We start from the raw sequence: 19526 nt of genomic DNA, 5'->3' as shown, positions 1-19526 counted from the left end.
TCTCCGTGATGACAAAAGCTTCTGCTCTGGACCATGACATGCTTTTTTGCGGCCTCGGGGCATCTCTGGGGATGAGTTTAAAGGAATTGAAGAAACGCTTGCCTGTACCAGTATGCGGCGACTCGGTCATCAGATGGGATCACCATGCGTGCCGTTTGCGTCAAAGTTAGGGTCATATGACGCTAAGAAGCAAAATACCGAGACCGAGGAGCGCGCACCGGAGAAAATATAAGAGGACCGCTGCTCAATGAAGCCTCTCCGTTGGGACGTCCCATCCCGTCATCGACATACGACATGTTCTGTCTCGGAGCATATCTTGGCGCAGCGGTCGTGTTCTCAGCACGGTATGGTGTCTCTGCTTTGCCTCAAGGTGCCTCAAGCTCCACCTTGGCGACTGCTACTTCACCTGGTGCAAGCACTGGAGTTCCTTCCATCACATTCTCGACGGTGGTCCCGTCACCTTCTGCCCCACTGACGAGTGACCTCCCGAGTCAGGTACCATTGCCGCCCATCCAACCATGGTGTCCCAGTGAAATCTTTTGTCCAGGACAAGTAAGCACTAGTTTGTATTGTTATTTCTTTCTTTTTCTATTGAAATGTCGTCTGTCAAATATTTGATACATCATTATACGAGGCAGTACTAGCATCTGTCCAGCTTCATATTAGCCAACTCATTTTATTTTCCATCCCTTGATTAGTTTGCTTCGTCCGTTTACTTACATTGCTCTTCTCTCTAGATTCTCCAGACTGTCAACATCGCGGATTTGTACGTGGATCCGAAAACGTTTGTTGACAAACCAACAAACTCTTCATCAGAGAATGTGGTCTCTGCATTCAACAATCTTCTCAACTCTGCCGGAAATTCCACTACGCAAATTACCATACAACAAATTGTGGACTTCGTCGACACGAACTTCCGTGGGGAAGGTTTGGAATTGGAAGCTACGGCCCTTTCGAACTTCAACCCGAACCCGCCATTCCTGAATAACGTGACGGATTCACTGGTCAAGTCATTTTCGCAGACTGTACACGGGTTTTGGACACAGCTTGCACGTCAGACAAACGAATCGACGCTCTGCGGAGAGGGAGGCAATGATTGTGAAAGTACACTCATTCCGTTGAACCACACGTTTATCGTTCCGGGAGGCAGGTTTAGGGAACAATGTATGTAATCCTTTGTTTTGTTTACTTCATGCGCACAACTTTATTTCGATTTACAGATTATTGGGACTCTTTCTGGATTGTGAAGGGACTCATTGAGTCCCAGCTCTTTGACGTGGTCAACGCAACGCTGCAGAACTTCATGGACGAATTAGATAGAGTTGGTTTCATTCCGAACGGTGGACGAATCTACTGTAAGCGCAATTACTCATTACCGGAGGACGGCAGACTAAGAGCTTCTTCCAAGACCTCGATCGTTCTCAGCCTCCGCTATTCATCCACGTATGTACTTCCGATGCCCGCGAGTCTCGGGTGAGATTCTGAACTTCTTGGTTTCCTTTGCAGATGCTCTCGGACTATGTGCAGGCGTCTCATGACACTAAAATTCTAGAACGCGCTCTCCCGCTTGCAGAGCGCGAACTTGCTTGGTGGCATTCGAACCGGACTCTTAACGTAACGAGCCCTTATACGAGCAAGACTTACGAAGTCTCAAGATATGATGTGAACAACTCCGCTCCTCGGCCAGAGTCGTATTTGACCGGTTCGAATCGCTTCTAATCCGCCGTTATTCGAATGCTCAATACATTGAATTTATAGATTACGAAACTGCGAACGGTGCTGACCTGCCTACTCCTCTCACTGATGATCAGAAGGCAGATCTATATGCACAACTCGCTACCGGAGCCGAATCCGGATGGGATTATACAGCTCGATTCTTCAAGGAGCCTCTCGCTGGAGGTACAAACAACACGAACCCTGGTTTGAGGACCTTGAATATTCGGAATAACATCCCAATTTGCTTGAACAGCATCCTTTGTATGTGTTTTCGTTGTCTCTATACGTGCGGTTCGTAGCTCTAATGCTGATGGTACTTAAGACAAGGCACATCTTCTCCTTGCTGGGCTTTACGAACAATCCTCTTCAAAGCAGGACACGTCAACCAAAGAACGTATTACAGCTCATAATTCAGCAGCGCAGAACCTGCGAGCCGCTATTCTTGACCTCTTCTGGGATTCAAACAAGCTCGCGTTTTACGACTTCAACCTGACGTCCAATGCCCGCAACGACATTTTCTCGACTGCAACCTTCTATCCATTCTGGACTGGTATTATCCCGGATGAGCTTTTGTCTAACGAGACTGCAGCCTTTGGCGCGTTTTCGTCAATCAACTTGGTCATGAAGCACTACAATGGAACGTTCCCGACGACTTTCCTTGAGACAGGTTTGCAATGGGACGCACCAAATTCATGGCCGCCACATCAGCAAATTATGCTCGAGGCGCTTTCGAACATACCTTCTAACATCTCCACCACGCCCGTACCAGCGAGTGGTTCTTCATTTTCGCTGATTCCTTCGGGCCAGCTTGGGATCGACGTGAGTGCACTTCCCGGACAGCCACTCGCAAGTGGTGGAAACGCAAGTGCTGGGGCAGATATAAATACTCTAAATGGTACAGTCGTCAACGGGGGCAACGCAACAGAAAACGAAACATGGGCCGCCACGCTCCAACGTGAGTTGGCGAACCGGTATATCACGAGCGCGCTTTGCAGCTGGTAAGCAACCACTCCAATCTCTCTGTTCCTCCCAGGCAATGTCGGAATGGCCCGAGATTGGGCGTCCCGCTGCACGAGTTCTATTTCTATGCCGGAATATCCCGTTGAACTGACGAGTGTCGTATTTATTCTAGGCACGCTACGGGTGGTTCTATTCCTGGTGTCCTTCCCCGTCTATCGGACGCGGAATTGAACGTTACGCAGAGTGTCAATAACACCGGAAACGTACGTGTCTATCATTCCTTCACTTTATTGTATTGATATTCAATCTAACTAATTTTATCACCTCGTCTCTTTAATAACATCACATATTACACGTATGACCTCACAGATGTTCGAGAAGTTCTCAGCTTCGGACGTCGACTCCGCCGGACGTGGTGGTGAATATACAGTACAAGCCGGTTTCGGTTGGACAAACGGCGTTGTCCTTTGGGTGGCTTCCAGGTACGGTAAAGTGCTAGCCGCGCCGACGTGTCCTCCCCTTCTAGCGGCAGGTGACACAGGTAGTAATTCAAATGCTGCATTCCGCGCTGTCGAAACAGCATCGGGTGCGCGTACGGTGATCCTCGCGGCTTTGGTTGGAGGCTCTCTTTTGACTTCCCTCCTTTAAATATCTACGTCATAAATGTGACGCTGGACTTGACAGAGTTATCATTCTTATTCTTTATTCCTTGCATATATTCGTTCGATGCGAACTGTTCGGATTAGTTTTAGTGTTTTCCATTTATCCTTTCGTGATCCTGATTGACGTTGTGTGTACTTAAAAGACCCGTGTCCAATAAATCGTGTTATTGTTTTCTTGTGCTCTTATCAGTTGCCAGGAGGTAAACAAGTCTGTATTGGACTACAGTATACGGTAAAATGTTTGGATCATTCTTATCACCTCAAATTCTGTTCTATAAAGAACGACGACAATGCTACAAGTTGGCAAGGTAATTAATCATATGCTGTATTGGTGGCCGCGTTTTGAATCTAAATTAACTTCACACCCTTCGTGGAGTCTAATTTATCAATTCAGAAAGGCGCCCTATATCAAGTGTCTGAATAATGATATGTGTTAAGTGTACAATCAGAAATAAGGAACATGTTTTACATGACTCCCGTCACTAATGCATGACACGGTAGCAATGCCTTATTAGAAGGAAACCGTGATGATTAATTATCAGTTCATGAGACAGGTGATCAATATAATACACACTACTACCATAGATCAACGGGTCTTAACATTTCTTGGTCCGAGAGTCGGAAGAATATGTCAATAACTGGAATTATTGGATGGTAACGCAAACGATCGCTCGTCACTGATAGCTAGGTCTTCCATTTGTCCGTAAGCTTGAGTTAGAGTTGAGTTGAAGAGGATAATAAGATAACAAGATCGGAACCCCGCGTTCCGCTCGGTGATCAAGAAATTTCAAGATTCTTTGCTGGATCTCATGCGAACCTATCTCCGCTTTGCACATCTGGTGTAGGAACGCGGGAAGATTTAAACGTGGACGAAAGAAGCCAGAAGAGTTATTCAAGAAGTCGCAGGTCTGTACCTTTCTTGCACGCTCCTCCAGCGTGTTCGAAGACGAAGTTGATATAGCACATAGAACTACTCTCCATGACAGATACACGAAGTTCTAACATCACCAGTGCGTCTAGAAAGAACAACGTAAGATGTATAAGCTATGAAAAGTCAGAACAGAGAAGAGCGCCACAATGTCAAAGAGGAACTGGGCAAAGTGGAGTTTGTGTACTCAACCCTAGGACATGAACGCTTATCTATATAGAATTTTGACGCTTCTGAAGAAGTCTCATGCATCTGGCAGATCTTGAGTATCTCAACCTCCGCGATCGCGCCTTGCTTCGCGGAGACTGGAATTTCCCGTATGGGTGTGGACGGCAAGCAATAGGTGACTTCAATTAATTGGCAGGAGCACTTGCAGGACAGTTGGAAAATTTTGGGGTGGCTTGGCAAAGTGGACGTACCTTAATATATACCAAATAGAGATGTAAATCCGTGCAACTCTCTGCAAGTTTCTGCAAGTGCTCGAACCCACTTGTTGGCACTTGCAGACGCGTCGGAGTTTGAAATAAAGAAATGTCTGACTACAACCCAACAAAAATCATGAGTAACGTGACATGGGCATTAAATGTCGATCTCTGCAAGTCCAGCTCTTCAATTTTGAGAGACTTGCATAACTCTTGGCATCTTAACTCTAAATTGCCGAAGCCCTTCTGCAAGTGTCTCTGCCAATTAATTGAAGTCGCCTAATACGTCTGACCTGTCAATACAGTTCTTGAGCTCTCTTCTTGCCCATCCATTCTTGAGAATCTCTGATACCGGAGCTGTCGTTTGCCGCTCTCCAAGATCATTCCCATTACCTTTATTTGGGAATGGGAATATGTGTCTTGTGGTGATGGTCCATTCCTGTGCATTGCGGGAAGTCCACTGCATGATAATCAATATGGTACTTGTCTGGGCAGCTCGAAATTTTAACGTTGTGGGTTTGGGCTCTCAGAGATGTCCTGCCATGACCATGTCTCTATTATTTGCTTTCCTGAATCCATTCTAAGGCACTGAGCCGACCTGAACAGATTCTTCTCTTCCGCGCTTCTCCCGTGCAAACCGCTGATATTTTCTATCTTCCACCGCGCGAATGCTAGTCGTATGCCTTCTCCCTCCTGGGACGTGCACCATAAGGAAGATTTTGAGATCAAGTTCCCAACGAGCATGAACGCCGATATCGAAGTTACCTTTTCTGGACGCATAACGGTCATCGATAGAAGGCACCCGCAAAGCAGCCACGAACTCTTCGGATGCTTAGTGATATGGCTGGTACTAAATTCAGCTAAAGAATATTTACCCGTTCTGAATCTGATAAACAAGACAAAGCGAACCAGACTTCATAACCTTATTACTAGTAGTAGGCCGGGGAGAGAAGCTGACTGAGAGGGAAAACGACCGAGTCCAGAATTCTGATATACATACCTGGTTTTTCACGCGTGGCCCTGTCCACAAGACGACTAATCTCCAATAAAAATATGGGCCGATCATCCAAGAACTTGTGATATATCACACAAAACATGCCGGTCGATTGGTCGCAATTCGGATATGTTGTCATATGCAATGCAATCTTGGTGACTTGTCACATGAAACCTACGTGTTTGAGGGAGACAGTAACTATTGCTGCCAGGAATCCGCCAGAACTTTAGACATGATTAGATTTCTAAACCGAGCAGTCGGGATTGAGGCTGACCAAAATGGAGTTTCTGTCGAGGAGCCAACGGGAACAGGAGAAGACGCTCTCCGCTGTGCACGGACTTCCCAATGATTTCTCGTTCCATCTCGGACAGGTTTTGGTTGCCTGAACTACTAGTACGTGGGTTTCGTTAGCGTCAAACGGTTCGTGATCGGGCAGCTTGGGTTTCGCCACTTGTGGCTTGTATCGATCGAACAGACGGCTCCGGATGTAGCGCAGAGGATGTGACAGTGGCAGTTCGTAGTAGAAAGAGATACCAATGGTATTACCATTCTCGAGCAATAGAACTTGCAGACCAGTGGCTAAGGGCGGTGTCTGAAATGATGCAATATTATACTGAGGTCAAAGGGAGAGCTTACTTAATATTACTAAATACGTTTTGACATCCATACGTCACAACTGCATCGTCGTCCTTCACAAGTGCCTTCAATCTTAATTTTGATACCGCGATACCGCTTTACGAACAGGTTATACCTGAACATTCCCTTGACTTGTACAGCGAAACATGGCACGGATTACCGCGGCTAGTACGACTCCCTCTTTACGCTGTTGCAGTATTCCCCATTTGTTTTGGTCAAAAGACTGAGCAGATCTATTCGGTTGGGTAAGGGCGGATGCAATATTTATGAGATATCGGATGCCGAGCGTTTCGTATCATCGTACGATACAATCATTCTGCATGTTATGCATCAATCAAAGTGGCGGACCGCCGAACAGGTCAGTCCACGGCGTCATCAACCGCGGTGGAAAGAGCGTTCTCTAACTAAATTTGCATCAACGGGATCAGGCAGGCGTTGTCACCCCGGGTTCAGGTACGCTACTGCGCAAATTTAGTTGCTATAGGCAAAGCCAAAAAGTCATCAATATGTCAAGAAACTTGAAGTCGTGCAACCCACTTGCTTCCGACTGACATTTCACCGTCCTTTCCCGATCCTTCTCTTGATTCGGCAGCTTATAGTTCATATCACATATGGATCTGGGCAAAATTCCAAGATGCTTGGATATTGATCGGAGACAACAGGTGAGCTACAGTACTACTTAACCTTGCGAAAAAATATAGCTAATGATATAAATAGCCAAAACGGGGTGATGCGTTGGTTAGACGTGATGGGAAATGTGGGAAGGAGAAAGTGCGAGTGAATAAGATTATGCTGCGGAATAGGTCAAAATCTAATTAGAGGTCCGTCCGTCCGTCTTTCCTTTAATGCTGATCCTTGGGTGGTGTATAGTAATTATGGGCATGTGTAGGCTATAGGGCGCGCAATATGCCAATGGCATCGAGTGGTACGGTGTGCGAATACGAAGAGGAAGAGGAAGACTAAAGAGCAGGTGAGCACTTGGAGTATGGCTCCGATATGACTAGTAACTCACTGTAGCCGATTAGCACGATAATGATACATGTGTCCAGGAGTGATATGTTGGCGATTCAATGGTGTTGGCCAGCGCGTCAAGCTCAATAGAAAACTGGGCCATTCGACTGTGCCGCAGCCTTGATAGCGCCCTTCGACGAGCCCTTGCCGTCCTTGCTCGAATGATTTACAGGTAATGAACTGTGCTCGGCGGACGTGGAGCGGAAAGTGAAGTAAGAGCTGAAGCCGGTCATGTTGAGAGTAGTGTAGGTTGGTGTGAACGGCAGATGTTCGATGGTGAGGGAAAGTGTTACGCGACTATGAAAGAAGTCTTCCTACTGGGAGAGCGGACGAGTGATCGAGGGCTTGTTGCATTTTTGAGTATAGAGCGAGTGCCCTTTTATACATAGCGATCATTGCATGGATAGGCGGCTCGATTGGGTTAATAGGGACTTCCATTTTGACTCAGACGCCATCACCGGGACGGTACCGCCACGCAATCCCTCCTCGATATGCTATGCAACACCAGGTAATTACTGTTTTAAGATCATCCCACGCGACGGCCAAGGAACGTATCAGCACTCGGTCTTAGGTGCAAGATGCCGAAATCCGATGTTGAATGCCAAATGCGAGACGCCCCAGCGTGATGGCGATTCCCGTCACAGTAAACTTGCTTAGGTTTCAGCGCGTCGCAAACGGAGAAGGGTATGCCAGTTGTGTACCTCACCGTTCGGTCGTCCTTACCTGGATAAGAAGCACCGCTCCTAGCCCGCGGTCTCAAGCCGCCTATCCGAGTATAGAAAATTTACGGAACCTTTTTTTGAGAGTGTGTTTCTTTCCTGAAGATCAGGAACATCTCCCCACAGCCTTAGGGTGCGCTGAGTAGGGTCTGAGTTGGTTTTCGAGTCACGACCGCATATCCAGAATATTTTTTTTGTTAAAGATTTGATGTGATCTCGGTTCACATTACCGCATTCGGCTGCCAGCCGATGCCCTAAGTTTCGCCTTGTTCTTTTTCCTCTCCTCGAGGTTCTCAGACAACTTCCGCACAGCATGCTCGCCGTTGTCTACGGACGTGCGTCAAATGAAGGTCGCACTTCTATCGATGTCGCATGAATACTTCACGGCATGCATGGTCGTAGAAAGCACTGAAAAAAATGTCGTTAAGTGCGTACATCGTGTGGTGCCACCGAGCCTTCATGCGGTGTAATGCAGTTCAGGGTTTGCCCAGCGATATCAGCATGCGCCTATTCATTGCAGTCTCCTCACAAGCAGAACTCAAATTTCCGGCGCCTTACCTGTGCCCAAAATGTTTCACATTGCGCGCTACGACTGAATCAACTTCTAGTACTGAATACAACTATGTCGGTGGTTCGCTAGAATGCTCTTGAGTGCTTATCGAGGGCGAAGGGAAGCGTAGTAGACTGCAATTAGGTCCATCCACTCTGAATGATCAGTTCATCATCTAATGGGCGGGTAAAAAGGCGCTAGAGATGACTCTGTCGGGACTCGGGAGTGTCCTGTGGCCGACGCCGCGTCATTCTTCTCTTCACAATTAACCTCTGGCTCATGCCTCATTGGTCAGATACTAGGCAATTGAACGCTCAGTGAAGATTTCAGTAAACCCCGCTGGATCTGCTCATCATGCTGTTCTGACTAGGATTTTCGCACTGACTCGACCTCGGATTCGTATCGCTGCGGTCTGCAAACCAAGACAAGAACCCTAAACAAATGTGATTTCGTACATGCCGCTTTCTGCCAATTCCGTCTTCGGGAATTGTTTCATCATGTGTTGCGATGTGACGAGTGCATGTAACTTTGCTCCATTTCGCAGCTCCGTGTTTCAGATAGGGTAAGTGAGGAAATCGGACTGAATGTTGTGCCAGATCGCACCAGCTTGGCCGATCATTTGCATTGTATCGCTGCATGGCTCTGTCTGATGAGACTTTAAAAACTATCGATTTGGAAACAGAATTTCATCCTCGGGATGCCGCACGACTGTTACTCGGGGCCACCTTTGCTCTTCGAGCGGTTCGCGCAGGGCAAGGTGGCTCGGTGCGTTTCTTGGCCGGGGTAGTGCATCAAGCATCTTGGGTGCTAATCCAGTACTTGCACGGCGCCGGACGGACTTACTCGATTTTTATTTATTGGCAAAAACTGTTCGGAGGTTGTTGTAACCTTTTCATAATATTTGATGAATGTGGAGTAAGCAGTCTGGTCCTTTCTGATTCCAATCCTACTATCATGTCACTAACGTATTTCGGCTTGTAGCCGGAATCTCTGCCTGAATCGTCATCCTGTTACGGAGATCCCTTCTACCGGAACACCATGATATAGTTATTTATGGAAATGCGTGCGCCATCAAGCTTTGTCCATGTCAACTTAGAAGGCAAGCCAATCCCGGCGATCTTTGGTTCTAGCTTGGTGCCGGAACTTGTCAGTACTGACGCCAACAGATGGGCTAGGGGTGGAATTTGAACGAATTGAGGAAATCCTCGCGATCCAGGAGCAGGATAAGGTCCCCGTACATATGCGGCAGCCACACAGGCCAAAACGATCCAGATGCACCTCAGTCTGTTCAAACAAGGCTAATTAGGTGGACACGCTGTCCTTGATTTTCCGATCCTGGAAACATTGCCGAGATGACTGAGTCTAGACCTTGCTACGTTGAATACAGAGACTATTCATGGGTTGATATGGTATGCAGACCCCGCTCCCCGGCGCTGACTTTGTCCGCTCTGTGGACATCGAGGATCATAGGATCCTTGTACAACTGAACTTCTCTTCTACCTCGATTGAGCTTCTAGAGGATCTAGGCTATCAGACGAGACGTTCCACTTGCCTCGACTGTTCTCCGTGTCCTATCACTTGACCGTAGGACTCGAGATCTCCTGGAAGCTGCTAATATCTAATTATAATTGAATTGGTGGCATTTCTATGCACGTTGAATGCTACAACTCAACAGCTTGTTCTACGACTTTCCTCCTATAATTTTACATGAAATGGTCAGACCTGGGTTTACTCGTCAACGCACCAACAAACTAAATTATCCTATTTCTCGGGTCTAAAGACTCGTAAAGCAGGTTTGGCATGCCCTGCCACAACACCGCCGCAATGTCGATGGGCGGCTTCATGACAACCTTATCCTGGTGACAAGCAGCGCTTACCCGTCAAAAATTCTAAAGTTTACTATACAATTAGTATTGGAGATAGTTTATGTACAAGTGTGTCGTAAATTAAACAATGTATGTACGTATCGCACCTTTCCGCGTTCGGGCATAGTTCGCCTCTGGACAGGCGACGTAAGTACAAATCAAATTGAGGCTGAGAACAGACGCTGAATAGAGATATGCATGGGACGAGTTACCATGCTGCGTGGCGCTTGGTGAATATTCATACGTATTTGGGAAGGAGTGACCTGGAGGCGCCGTCGTGAATCATTAATGAACATCATCGATCTTCGACGCCTATTCTGCTCCGTCTTACCTTCATTTAATGGTTTAATCTGCTATCGCCGGCTATTTCAGCTCATACAAAGTGGGATAATAGGTTTGTACGCATGGACAACAGTGCGATTCGAATGCGATGATGAAGCTACGTATTCTTCTTGATTGTTCCGATGTGTACGTGAGACCCGCAGAAGCGCTAGGCTTTGAGGTGATGCCGAATCCATGGATTCGTTCGAAGAACTTAGTACAGCTAAAGGAACTATGATAGTTTTTACGAGAGTTGGGCATGAGGACTTGTACAGCACGGTATCAATCGGCCACGTTTCTTTCTATCCGGTCATCCAAATATCGTGATCTTTCCATGTGAAGTACTTAGCATTTGTTGTTCACTACAGCCAGCGTGGCCTGCCTTGATGACCGACGATTTCCAGTGGTGTAGCACTATTAAACCTATTGAGAAACTAAAGATCTCCGAGTCGGGATTGCGCTGAGTCCAAAACAGAGTTGGATGGTATGATCGTCGAGGTCTATCCGCGTTTCGGAAGTTTATTTGGCGGAAGTAAATCGTCAGATCCACGGAAATAATCCCGACGTCTCAACATTTACTTTTGCATTCCGAGATGGTTTTCCACAGTAAGAAAATATTATCAAGGACTAGTAGTTTGTGGATTTGCTCACTAATACACGGTGAAAACACGGTGAAGGATGCGACAGGTCAAGTAACTGGAGTGAGTCAGACTAAAATATCTTGGTCACTATGAAACGACTCTGTGTCAGCAGTTTGAGAAATGACAAATTGTGTTTTGATTTCGTACATGTAAGAAATGCGTTTCTCGGATTGCGACAATTTTCTAAATTCTAGTTATTTCATTTGTTTTCATATCGTGTGACCATCGTTTTCCCTTTTACGGAAGTAAGTCGGCACGCTGATCATTAATATTCTCTCGGTCCGATCAACTTATTCGTCATCAACGCGACCTGACGAGCTCACAAGTTGAACTTAGACGCGTACTATCACCAGCAAGTGGACGCCCACTGCCATCCATAACAGATCACAGAAATGTCTCAGATGCGGGCGATTCTCGTCAAAAACGGTGCTGGACCCATCGAAAACCTCATCCTCGGTGAAACGCCAAAGCCAAAGCCATCACCTACGGAGGTCCTTGTCAAGGTGATTTCTCTCCCACGCTGTTCTGCTGCAGTAGTCTGCATCTCGCCGCAATCAAGGGGGCGCTGTTTCATTCTATTGATTGACTAGAGACGGAGACATCTACCCTGGATTGGCCTCCCCTTTGAAATGATCTCTCCTGCTATCTCTTGTTCTTCCTGATATTTTGGGAAAATACATTCTGACGTACTGCGCCGCATAGATCAAAGCTTTCGGACTAAACCGAATGGATCATCTCCAGCGTGAAGGGCGATACCCAGTGCCTCCAGGCGCTTCACAGATTCTCGGTGTCGAGTTTTCTGGTCATGTTGCTGAACTCGGATCCGAAGTATCGCAGTGGAAAATTAATGATGAAGTGTTCGGACTTGCCTCTGGCGTATGCACTCTCATTTCAAAAATCAAGTTGCTTGATAATTTATTCAATGCTTGGCTCAGGGAGCCTATGCAGAATATATTACTGTGCCCCAGAGTCACATCATGCCGAAACCTCCACATCTATCCTGGGTGCAGGCCGCTAGTATCCCTGAAGTCTGGTTGACAGGTAAATAGTTGTCAACCGCTCGACGTCTTGTTCTTAGCAATTCGACATGTTTGTAACACCGCTGATATCTCCGCTTGATTTCCCTGATAGCGTTTCAGGCCCTTGTCGTGGTAGGGAGGGTGAAAGCGGGAGAAGACGTCCTCGTTCATACGGGCGCTTCGGGCGTCGGAGTGGCTGCGAACCAGCTTGCTCGTTTCTTTGGCGCGTGAGTAGATCTGCCATCTCTTCCTTTGGTCTAAGTCCGTTTCGCCGTATTTCTCCGGTCGTAGCACTCCTATCTCCTCATGCATTCTTCTCTCCCATCTTCCAATCTCCGTCTCAATTTGACATCACTTTCTAATTTGGTCTACATCTGATTTGACACTACAGGAAGACCGTCTTTACCACTGCATCGACGCAGGAGAAGCTCGACTTCCTGCGTAATATGCCGGATGGTGGACTCAGCGCAACTCACACAATAAATTATAAGACTCAAGACTTCGAGCAAGAAGTCAAGAAGGCAACAAATGGAAAGGGTGTTGACGTACTGATCGACTTCGTGGGGCAGAGCCACTGGACTAAGAATATTAGCACCCTTGCCGTGGACGGACGGATGACGATGCTTGCGCTTCTTAGCGGTAAGTCTATCGGATTGCGTTGCCACCATAATCTATCGGGTGAACTCGGAGCCATCTCTCTCCGTCCTCTTGAATGCCGACTGAGAGGAGCCGGCGATGACATGTTCCATTGACGTTGAAGCTTGCCGCAGCATTCTTGTTTGTCCCAGCATTTTCTCTTGACATGCCACTCTCACTGCGGAATCGCACCATAGTCCGATACCATCTTTCATTGGCTCTGACTCCACAGCATATTGACATTTTATTCCTTTCTTTTCTTTCATTCAGGCGCCGATGTATCTAATTTCAATCTCGCTCCGATCCTCTATAAGCGGCTTCACATCGAGGGGTCAACTCTGCGCGCTCGGTCCGTCCAATACCAATCTGAATTGATCATCCGGTACGTTCCTTGTTCCTAATTTCTCATGTCCCCAATTACATACGTCTTCGACGCATACACGCCGTATTTTCCCTGGCCGATGGGATTGTGGCGCTTATTTTATCTCACTCCGTACTCTTTGCATTATATACACTTATTTGATTTTACTATCGTTGCCACTCGTTACCCGCGTACTTGTTTCATGTTTCATACTCTATTGTTCAGGTTCAAAAATGAAGTCCTCCCGGCGCTTGTCGATGGGAAGCTAAAGACTTACATTCATAAGGTACGTACAATTTACAAAGCGCGTGTGATTTCAACACCCTTGGTTTCGTCTTCTCTTGATCTCTTGGTAGGGATCAATCCAATTGACATTGAATAACATTGAATACACTGTATTAGTGTATATTCAATAATTCAATAATTCAATAAACCCGACTCGGGGATATTGATTGCGTTTTCCTTCTCTATTATGTATTATGTATCATTCCCGTTTCCCTGCTGGTTTCTAAGGGGCGCTTGATATAAATACTTCTTACATTTAAGCTGACTGTATACTCATACTAATTGTATACTGACCCTGTCAACGCTCTGTCTTTCTTTCTCCGTTTAGGTGTACCCGTGGACTGAGATCCAGGAAGCGCACCGTGAGATGGCGGCGGATCGGAATATGTGAGTGATTCATTTTTTCTTTCTATTTCTCTTTTATGATGTCAAAGTTATTCATTGCGTTTTATATTTTCGGTTGCGTTTCGTACTTTATTGATGATTATTGATGTGCTGATCTCACGATGATGCGCTTTGCTTTGTAGTGGGAAGATCATTGTGGAGGTGGTGTGACTGGGGATGCAGGATATGTATTGAAGAAAGAAAAGAAAGTCAACTGTAATGTGTAATACCAGATTGAAATGTCATCAATATTCTGTAAAGATTGGAATGATGTAAGTATTTATGCGCTTTGACGTGCCATTGAGTCAAGGAGTAAAGTTGTATGGTGCATATACTCAAATATGCAAGGAATATGCTTACTACTGATAAAGTACACTTCCGCCAACCCTCAAACGAAGACCAAGAGACAAATGTCAAACGAAGATAGACAAGGCCAAAAACATTAGGATTGCTGATTTCACTAACACTTCCCCATTCTCTACATGCAATTTAGAAGAAACAAGTCTATGCCATAATTACTGTCAATTTCTTAGTTGTACCTCATACTTCCTCTAACTTCTCCACCACGTCTCTCCTCTTCTTCGTCTATCTACTTTGTAGTCGTACAATGGCCGTCATAGTCCGTTGACTACACAATCTCCGTTTATTTGGAGATTACTCGAGAGGGCAAACCGAATCGAATCGATTTGGATTTGGATTGAAGTGCAAGATGCGAAAGAAAAGAAAAATCATTCCGAAGCCGTTGCTTTTCGTCTTTGCGTATCGACTTCGTACTTCGCTACTTATGCAGCTAACTCTCGTGCAAAGTGGAAGAAGTCAACGCTCGAGCCGCTCGTTCCGTACTTATAAATCTAAAAAAATGGAAATTAAAAAATTAGTTTCACCAGACCACAAGGCAAATAAAAGTCCAAGCATCACTCACAAAATGCGAAGCCACCCAACTCGAGAACAACGCTCTCTGATACGCCTCCGGCAACCGCGCAAGCAATACATCAAGTCCCACCTTCTCAACAAGCGTACCCGGTATCGCCCTCTTCATCACTCCCCTCCGACTCGGTACATCATCAAACAAATCACTCGCCTCCAATTCCGCCTGAAGCGCATTCAACGTCCCCGAAAGCTCATCACTCAAAACCGTTCGTGGTTTTGCTCCACCTGCACGAGAATGTTCACGCCAGAGACATTGGAACTCTGCTGCTGCATTTTCGGTTATTTTTTGTTGGATGTCTTTGACATATGATTGGTAGAAGGCGCTTGGAGGACCTGTGCGGTGCACCATGAGGTCGAGGTATTCGTCGTTGGAGAGGCCGAGACCGGCGAGAACTTCGAGCGAGGAGCTCGTTACACCACCTATTTCGAATGAATAGCGCGTCAGTCAATACATCCATGTATGCATCAAGGTACGTTAACGCCAAGCCAAGAATCCAGTCACGAAATGAGATAGAATGAAATGTAAAGGTTTCCCAGGAATCAATGATGCGGGAAGACAAGGTGAAATTGGCGAAAAAAAGTGAAAAAGATAAAGTAAAAGAAAACGGCGAGTAAAATCCAATTTAAATCGAAATTAAATTATTAAAAAAGGAAAGAAGCAATCACGATCAAGAAGAAAAAATCGTACCTTTATTCGCGGAACTATCCTTGAACAAAATCACTTTCCGCTTCTCGAGGTAAAGTCGTGCCTGCTGCGTCAGGAACAAGTTCGCACCCTCGACAATGTACTTGAAATGCGGCTTGCCCTCGCTGTCGATCAGGGAGGCAACATTCGAGATGTTCACTGCTTCGGGCCTGTCAAAGAGCGATTGAAACAAGAAGCCAGAGGGCAGCGTGTATCAGTGAATAGTGAATGAAAGCGGAGCGTAAAATTTACTCTCCCCACGAGTGGAAGGCTAGGCACATGAAAACGAAGGAAGGGTACACTCACCGACCGCCGCATGGAACGAATAGGTCCGCCTTGAAGCGGAAATGAGCCGTATTCCGGAAGTCAGTCCCATCCAATACCACTTCTCCCGCTACATACAAACGAAATTCAAAAAAAGTCAAATTCGCATTAATCAGTACAAATCTCCACAGAACGAACGAGATTGAAATCGGGATAGGAGAGGGGTGGTGGTAAAGGAAAGGAAAACTTTTTACTTACATGGCAATTTGACATCCTGATCTTCAACGAGGACGATATACCCATCTTTCCCAAGTTTTGACCTGTCGAAGTTTGAAATCGGAACACGCAGCTTGGCGAGCCGGATGAGTTCCTCGCGATCGAGACCTGCAGGGTCGGCGAGCACGCCACTGCCGTCGATGACAGCGACAGTCTTGTCACTACTTAGCAATATCTCGTCTGCGTCACATCAGCCATAAAAGAAAAGAAAGGAATGAAAAGAAAGACAAGGGAAAGTGTTTCAGCGAATTAGGATTTACAAGGATATTTATTACACGAGAAGATAAAATCACGCACTCGAGCCCAAATCACCATCCGGACCACCCGTCTGCACCTTCGTAATATCCTTCTCGCGTAACCCAAGTTTATTGTATATCCCGAGAACGTACTGCCTGACCGACAACGACGTCATACCGTACTTATCGTGCGGTACGCCTCCGAGTGCTTCTGCGCTCTTGCCTGTTGTGAATGACTTCCACCACGTTTCAGCACCGCGCTCGCGTGCATGTACTACATGTAACAAAGAATAGTGAGATTCTTGCTAAAATACTGAGAGTGAGAAGACTTACGTGCAGCCCAGTCCATCATGTCTGCCGTACCCTCTGCTCCGAGAGTTAGTGCAAGTGAAGCCAGTAAAATCAAAGTTACACACCATCTGGACCAAAGAACAAGATTTCTTGCTTCCCATACAGGTCGACGATCTTCTCCTTAATCCCAGGACTCTCTCCAGGGATGAGCAAGTCAATGACTGCCTGTATACACACACCAAAACAAACAAATCCCAGTAAGCAAACCGAGGAAAATGTACTCCAAAAGCACAAGATGGAGGATAAGATACTTACATCTACATATTTCTCAAACGTCGTCCTCGGGTTCGCTCCCAAACTTGGCAATATAGTCCCCTTCGCACCACCCTCTGGTATATCCTTATTCTTCAAACTCTGCGTCGCCGCCAGCGCATAATTCTCATCAAACAATTGTCTCTGATTAATCGAATAATTCTCCTTATTTCGACTGCGGACGATACGAATCCCACCACGCGCAACGTCTCGGAAGCGAATGTGGAAGCCACGGAATTCGGCGCCAACGACGAAGAACATGCCGAATGGCCTTGAGGGGTACTCGACGGCCGGAAGGAAGTCTGGTGTGAGACGGAAGGAGAGTGCGACTTTTGTGGGTTGGTAGAAGTTTGTTTTGAGGACCGCTCTGTATGTGGTGTTCGATTATTCAATTATTCTGGTTGATATTACTTTAATCAAGGAGACAACTGACTTGTTGAAAATAAGCAGACTCTCGAGGACTTGCTGTGCATGCTTGTTTGCGACTGTACGACGGATCTTGTCGTGTAGTTCCTCATCTGAGAGTGGCTGCTGGACCTTCAACCTCTGGAAGGAAATAGTCGGGCTGACAACGCAAATGAAGATGTTAAATTTAGAACTTGTGTATTTAAAATCGCGACGAAAAAGACATACACAAGGTCCTGACTCGATGTATTCGGATAATGCGTCATCGCGAAATTCACGTACAACAAATGCACCTAAAAAGACAATCATCAGTTTGGTTCTCTCTGTTCGAAACCACAGGAAGTAAAAGGTACTGACAAGCTCGGGGTACGCCGCGATTGCCTCCATGATACTTTCACGCGTGAAAGTCTCTTCACGGAACCGGCGCTTAATTGCATTGAGCACTTCGGCGTGCTCCGCATTACTCTCGTCGAGAATCCCGCGCAACGCAAGATACGCCGGTCCAAGGCGATTACAGAAGTGTTGTGCGAAGATCCAGCCGCAGTCTAGTAGAAGAGAATAACGCATTAGTCATTGCTAATATGGCAAAACGCGTGATGATTGTATAGAAGAGGAAACATACAAGCATAAGTAGCTTCCTGTACAGCGTGCTGCTGCTCGTTCGCGCCTTCTCCACGACGGAAGAACGGGTTATCCGGTAAACAATACAGCAATGACGCCTCCTTCACCACTTGCAGGATCGCATGCTCGATCGGAGGCGTCCCGGGTGGAGGATGCGGGAGCGGGTTCAAATAAAGGCTAACGACCGTAATCCCATTCGCAAACTGTTCAACATACTTCCTACTCGCATACAGGGAGTAAAAATGATACAAATCGGAAAGCGCGGAGAAGAGTGCCGTGGTGGAGCCCATGCGGTACCCGATAACGACGCGCTTTTCGCGCGTACCTTCGACGTCGAAGACTTCGATGACAGGTCCTGTACGCGCTTCGACTGTCCAGAGGACGGCTTGGTAGATTGCGAGCGTGTTGGCTGTTACCTTCTCGAGGAAGACTGGGTCCGAGACGCGTCGGATGTCTGTGCGTCCTTGCGCATCTTTGATTGAGTCGTGCTTGGGGAAGGAGCACTTCGAGATGAAGTAGCACCTGAGTTGTTGCGATGCAGTTGCCGAGACGGCGCCACCTGAACGGTACGTCTCGAGCCTGTAGCACTTTTCTGGAGTTGCGCCGTCCAGGAACAGCGCGTCGATTCTATTTCAAAAATAACAAATCACGCGGGAAAAAAACATCAGAAAAGAAATTCGGAAGAACAGAAGCTGGGTATATGCGCATGAAAAAACACATATGCATAGCATATACACGTACCTCTTCTCGCATGTTGCACCAGGTCCGGTGCTGGCGGTTACACCAGGCTGACTATTATGTATGAACGTCGCCCCACGTCCATCTGGGTTGATCTTCTCGAGTTCGATGAAGAGCGCACTGGGGTCATGTTTCGTGAACGCAAGGATCTTCGCACCATATAGCGCAAGGACGTGATCCGCGACTCCCGAGGCAGACTCTGCGGCGAAATACGTGTCGTCGATGCCGAGGTGGTCGTAGAACCATGCCACTTCGTTGGGGACGAGAGAGGGAGGGATGAACCCACCCGATGCGACGAGACGCTCGACTTCGCGTCGTTGCGCGTCTTTGCCCTTGAAAATGGGTGTGGTGTAGCCCGGTGCGTTGGTGACGACGCCTACGCTCGCTGGGCTGCTTGTCCCGCTGCTGCTTGCGGTTGGGGTGAGATGGGCCGGCCGCGGGATTGGTATTTTGAGATTAGCAGCAGCCTTGTCAGGCCCTTTGTCGGACATGATGATGATGGATTGACAAAAAAGGTTGAGATGAGTGTAAGTGAGGGGTAGGATGAAGAAATGCGGAGACAGGGTAGAGGTGTTTATGTACTGGAGGATGGATGTGTGTTAATTTGAGGCGACTGTGGACCGACGACCCTGCAGGTGATCACCGGTCCTCCTCCCGT

General features: G+C 46.9%; 6 protein-coding genes across 6 annotated transcripts; 3 read left to right on the top strand and 3 right to left on the bottom strand.

Annotated features, from left to right (window-relative positions):
* Nucleotides 1–294: 294 nt before the first annotated feature.
* On the top strand, nucleotides 295–3478 carry FOMMEDRAFT_137095 (trehalase; the record flags this gene model as incomplete). Its single annotated transcript, XM_007271325.1, has 11 exons — nucleotides 295–344; nucleotides 381–552; nucleotides 738–1164; nucleotides 1221–1355; nucleotides 1409–1443; nucleotides 1507–1702; nucleotides 1759–1977; nucleotides 2039–2714; nucleotides 2849–2939; nucleotides 3046–3262; nucleotides 3423–3478. The coding sequence occupies 11 exons, from the start codon at nucleotides 295–297 to the stop codon at nucleotides 3476–3478; spliced, it is 2274 nt and encodes a 757-aa protein (XP_007271387.1).
* Nucleotides 3479–4953: 1475 nt separating this feature from the next.
* On the bottom strand, nucleotides 4954–6633 carry FOMMEDRAFT_161880 (uncharacterized protein; the record flags this gene model as incomplete). The annotated part of the gene is made up of 9 exons (XM_007271324.1): nucleotides 4954–5148; nucleotides 5287–5519; nucleotides 5689–5761; nucleotides 5861–5906; nucleotides 5957–6009; nucleotides 6080–6274; nucleotides 6336–6371; nucleotides 6434–6551; nucleotides 6623–6633. 9 exons carry the CDS (start codon nucleotides 6631–6633, stop codon nucleotides 4954–4956), a joined length of 960 nt encoding a protein of 319 aa, XP_007271386.1.
* Nucleotides 6634–7043: 410 nt separating this feature from the next.
* Nucleotides 7044–7562, bottom strand: FOMMEDRAFT_171110 (uncharacterized protein; the record flags this gene model as incomplete). Its single annotated transcript, XM_007271323.1, has 2 exons — nucleotides 7044–7277; nucleotides 7425–7562. Coding segments are annotated over 2 exons (224 nt in total), but the record flags the coding sequence as incomplete, so codon positions are not given.
* Nucleotides 7563–7728: 166 nt separating this feature from the next.
* FOMMEDRAFT_161878 (uncharacterized protein) lies at nucleotides 7729–8518 on the top strand (the record flags this gene model as incomplete). The annotated part of the gene is made up of 2 exons (XM_007271322.1): nucleotides 7729–7972; nucleotides 8295–8518. 2 exons carry the CDS (start codon nucleotides 7729–7731, stop codon nucleotides 8516–8518), a joined length of 468 nt encoding a protein of 155 aa, XP_007271384.1.
* A 3246-nt stretch (nucleotides 8519–11764) lies between these two features.
* Nucleotides 11765–14354, top strand: FOMMEDRAFT_114317 (quinone oxidoreductase). Its single transcript, XM_007271321.1, has 9 exons — nucleotides 11765–11928; nucleotides 12128–12301; nucleotides 12361–12466; nucleotides 12557–12671; nucleotides 12836–13083; nucleotides 13351–13462; nucleotides 13667–13727; nucleotides 14055–14113; nucleotides 14254–14354. The coding sequence occupies exons 1-9, from the start codon at nucleotides 11818–11820 to the stop codon at nucleotides 14279–14281; spliced, it is 1014 nt and encodes a 337-aa protein (XP_007271383.1). The 5' UTR covers nucleotides 11765–11817; the 3' UTR covers nucleotides 14282–14354.
* A 538-nt stretch (nucleotides 14355–14892) lies between these two features.
* On the bottom strand, nucleotides 14893–19359 carry FOMMEDRAFT_96408 (NAD-dependent glutamate dehydrogenase; the record flags this gene model as incomplete). The annotated part of the gene is made up of 14 exons (XM_007271196.1): nucleotides 14893–14961; nucleotides 15033–15460; nucleotides 15729–15895; nucleotides 16032–16119; nucleotides 16248–16445; nucleotides 16563–16775; nucleotides 16835–16870; nucleotides 16918–17017; nucleotides 17108–17471; nucleotides 17538–17669; nucleotides 17738–17802; nucleotides 17867–18054; nucleotides 18132–18757; nucleotides 18872–19359. 14 exons carry the CDS (start codon nucleotides 19357–19359, stop codon nucleotides 14893–14895), a joined length of 3162 nt encoding a protein of 1053 aa, XP_007271258.1.
* Between the last annotated feature and the right edge of the window lie 167 nt (nucleotides 19360–19526).

The sequence above is a fragment of the Fomitiporia mediterranea genome (genome assembly GCF_000271605.1).
Source record: "Fomitiporia mediterranea MF3/22 unplaced genomic scaffold FOMMEscaffold_16, whole genome shotgun sequence".
NCBI classification, from domain to species: domain Eukaryota; kingdom Fungi; phylum Basidiomycota; class Agaricomycetes; order Hymenochaetales; family Hymenochaetaceae; genus Fomitiporia; species Fomitiporia mediterranea.
Note: the sequence above shows the minus strand (reverse complement) of the source record. Positions and strands in the feature narration are given on the sequence as shown.

Coding starts and splice junctions, on each gene's coding strand:
- FOMMEDRAFT_114317 (XM_007271321.1), top strand. CDS start 11,818: ATGTCTCAGATGCGGGCGATTCTCGTCAAAAACGGTGCTGGACCCATC. Junction 12,467..12,556: donor CCCTGAAGTCTGGTTGACAG/GTAAATAGTTGT, acceptor TTTCCCTGATAG/CGTTTCAGGCCCTTGTCGTG. Junction 13,084..13,350: donor GATGCTTGCGCTTCTTAGCG/GTAAGTCTATCG, acceptor TCTTTCATTCAG/GCGCCGATGTATCTAATTTC.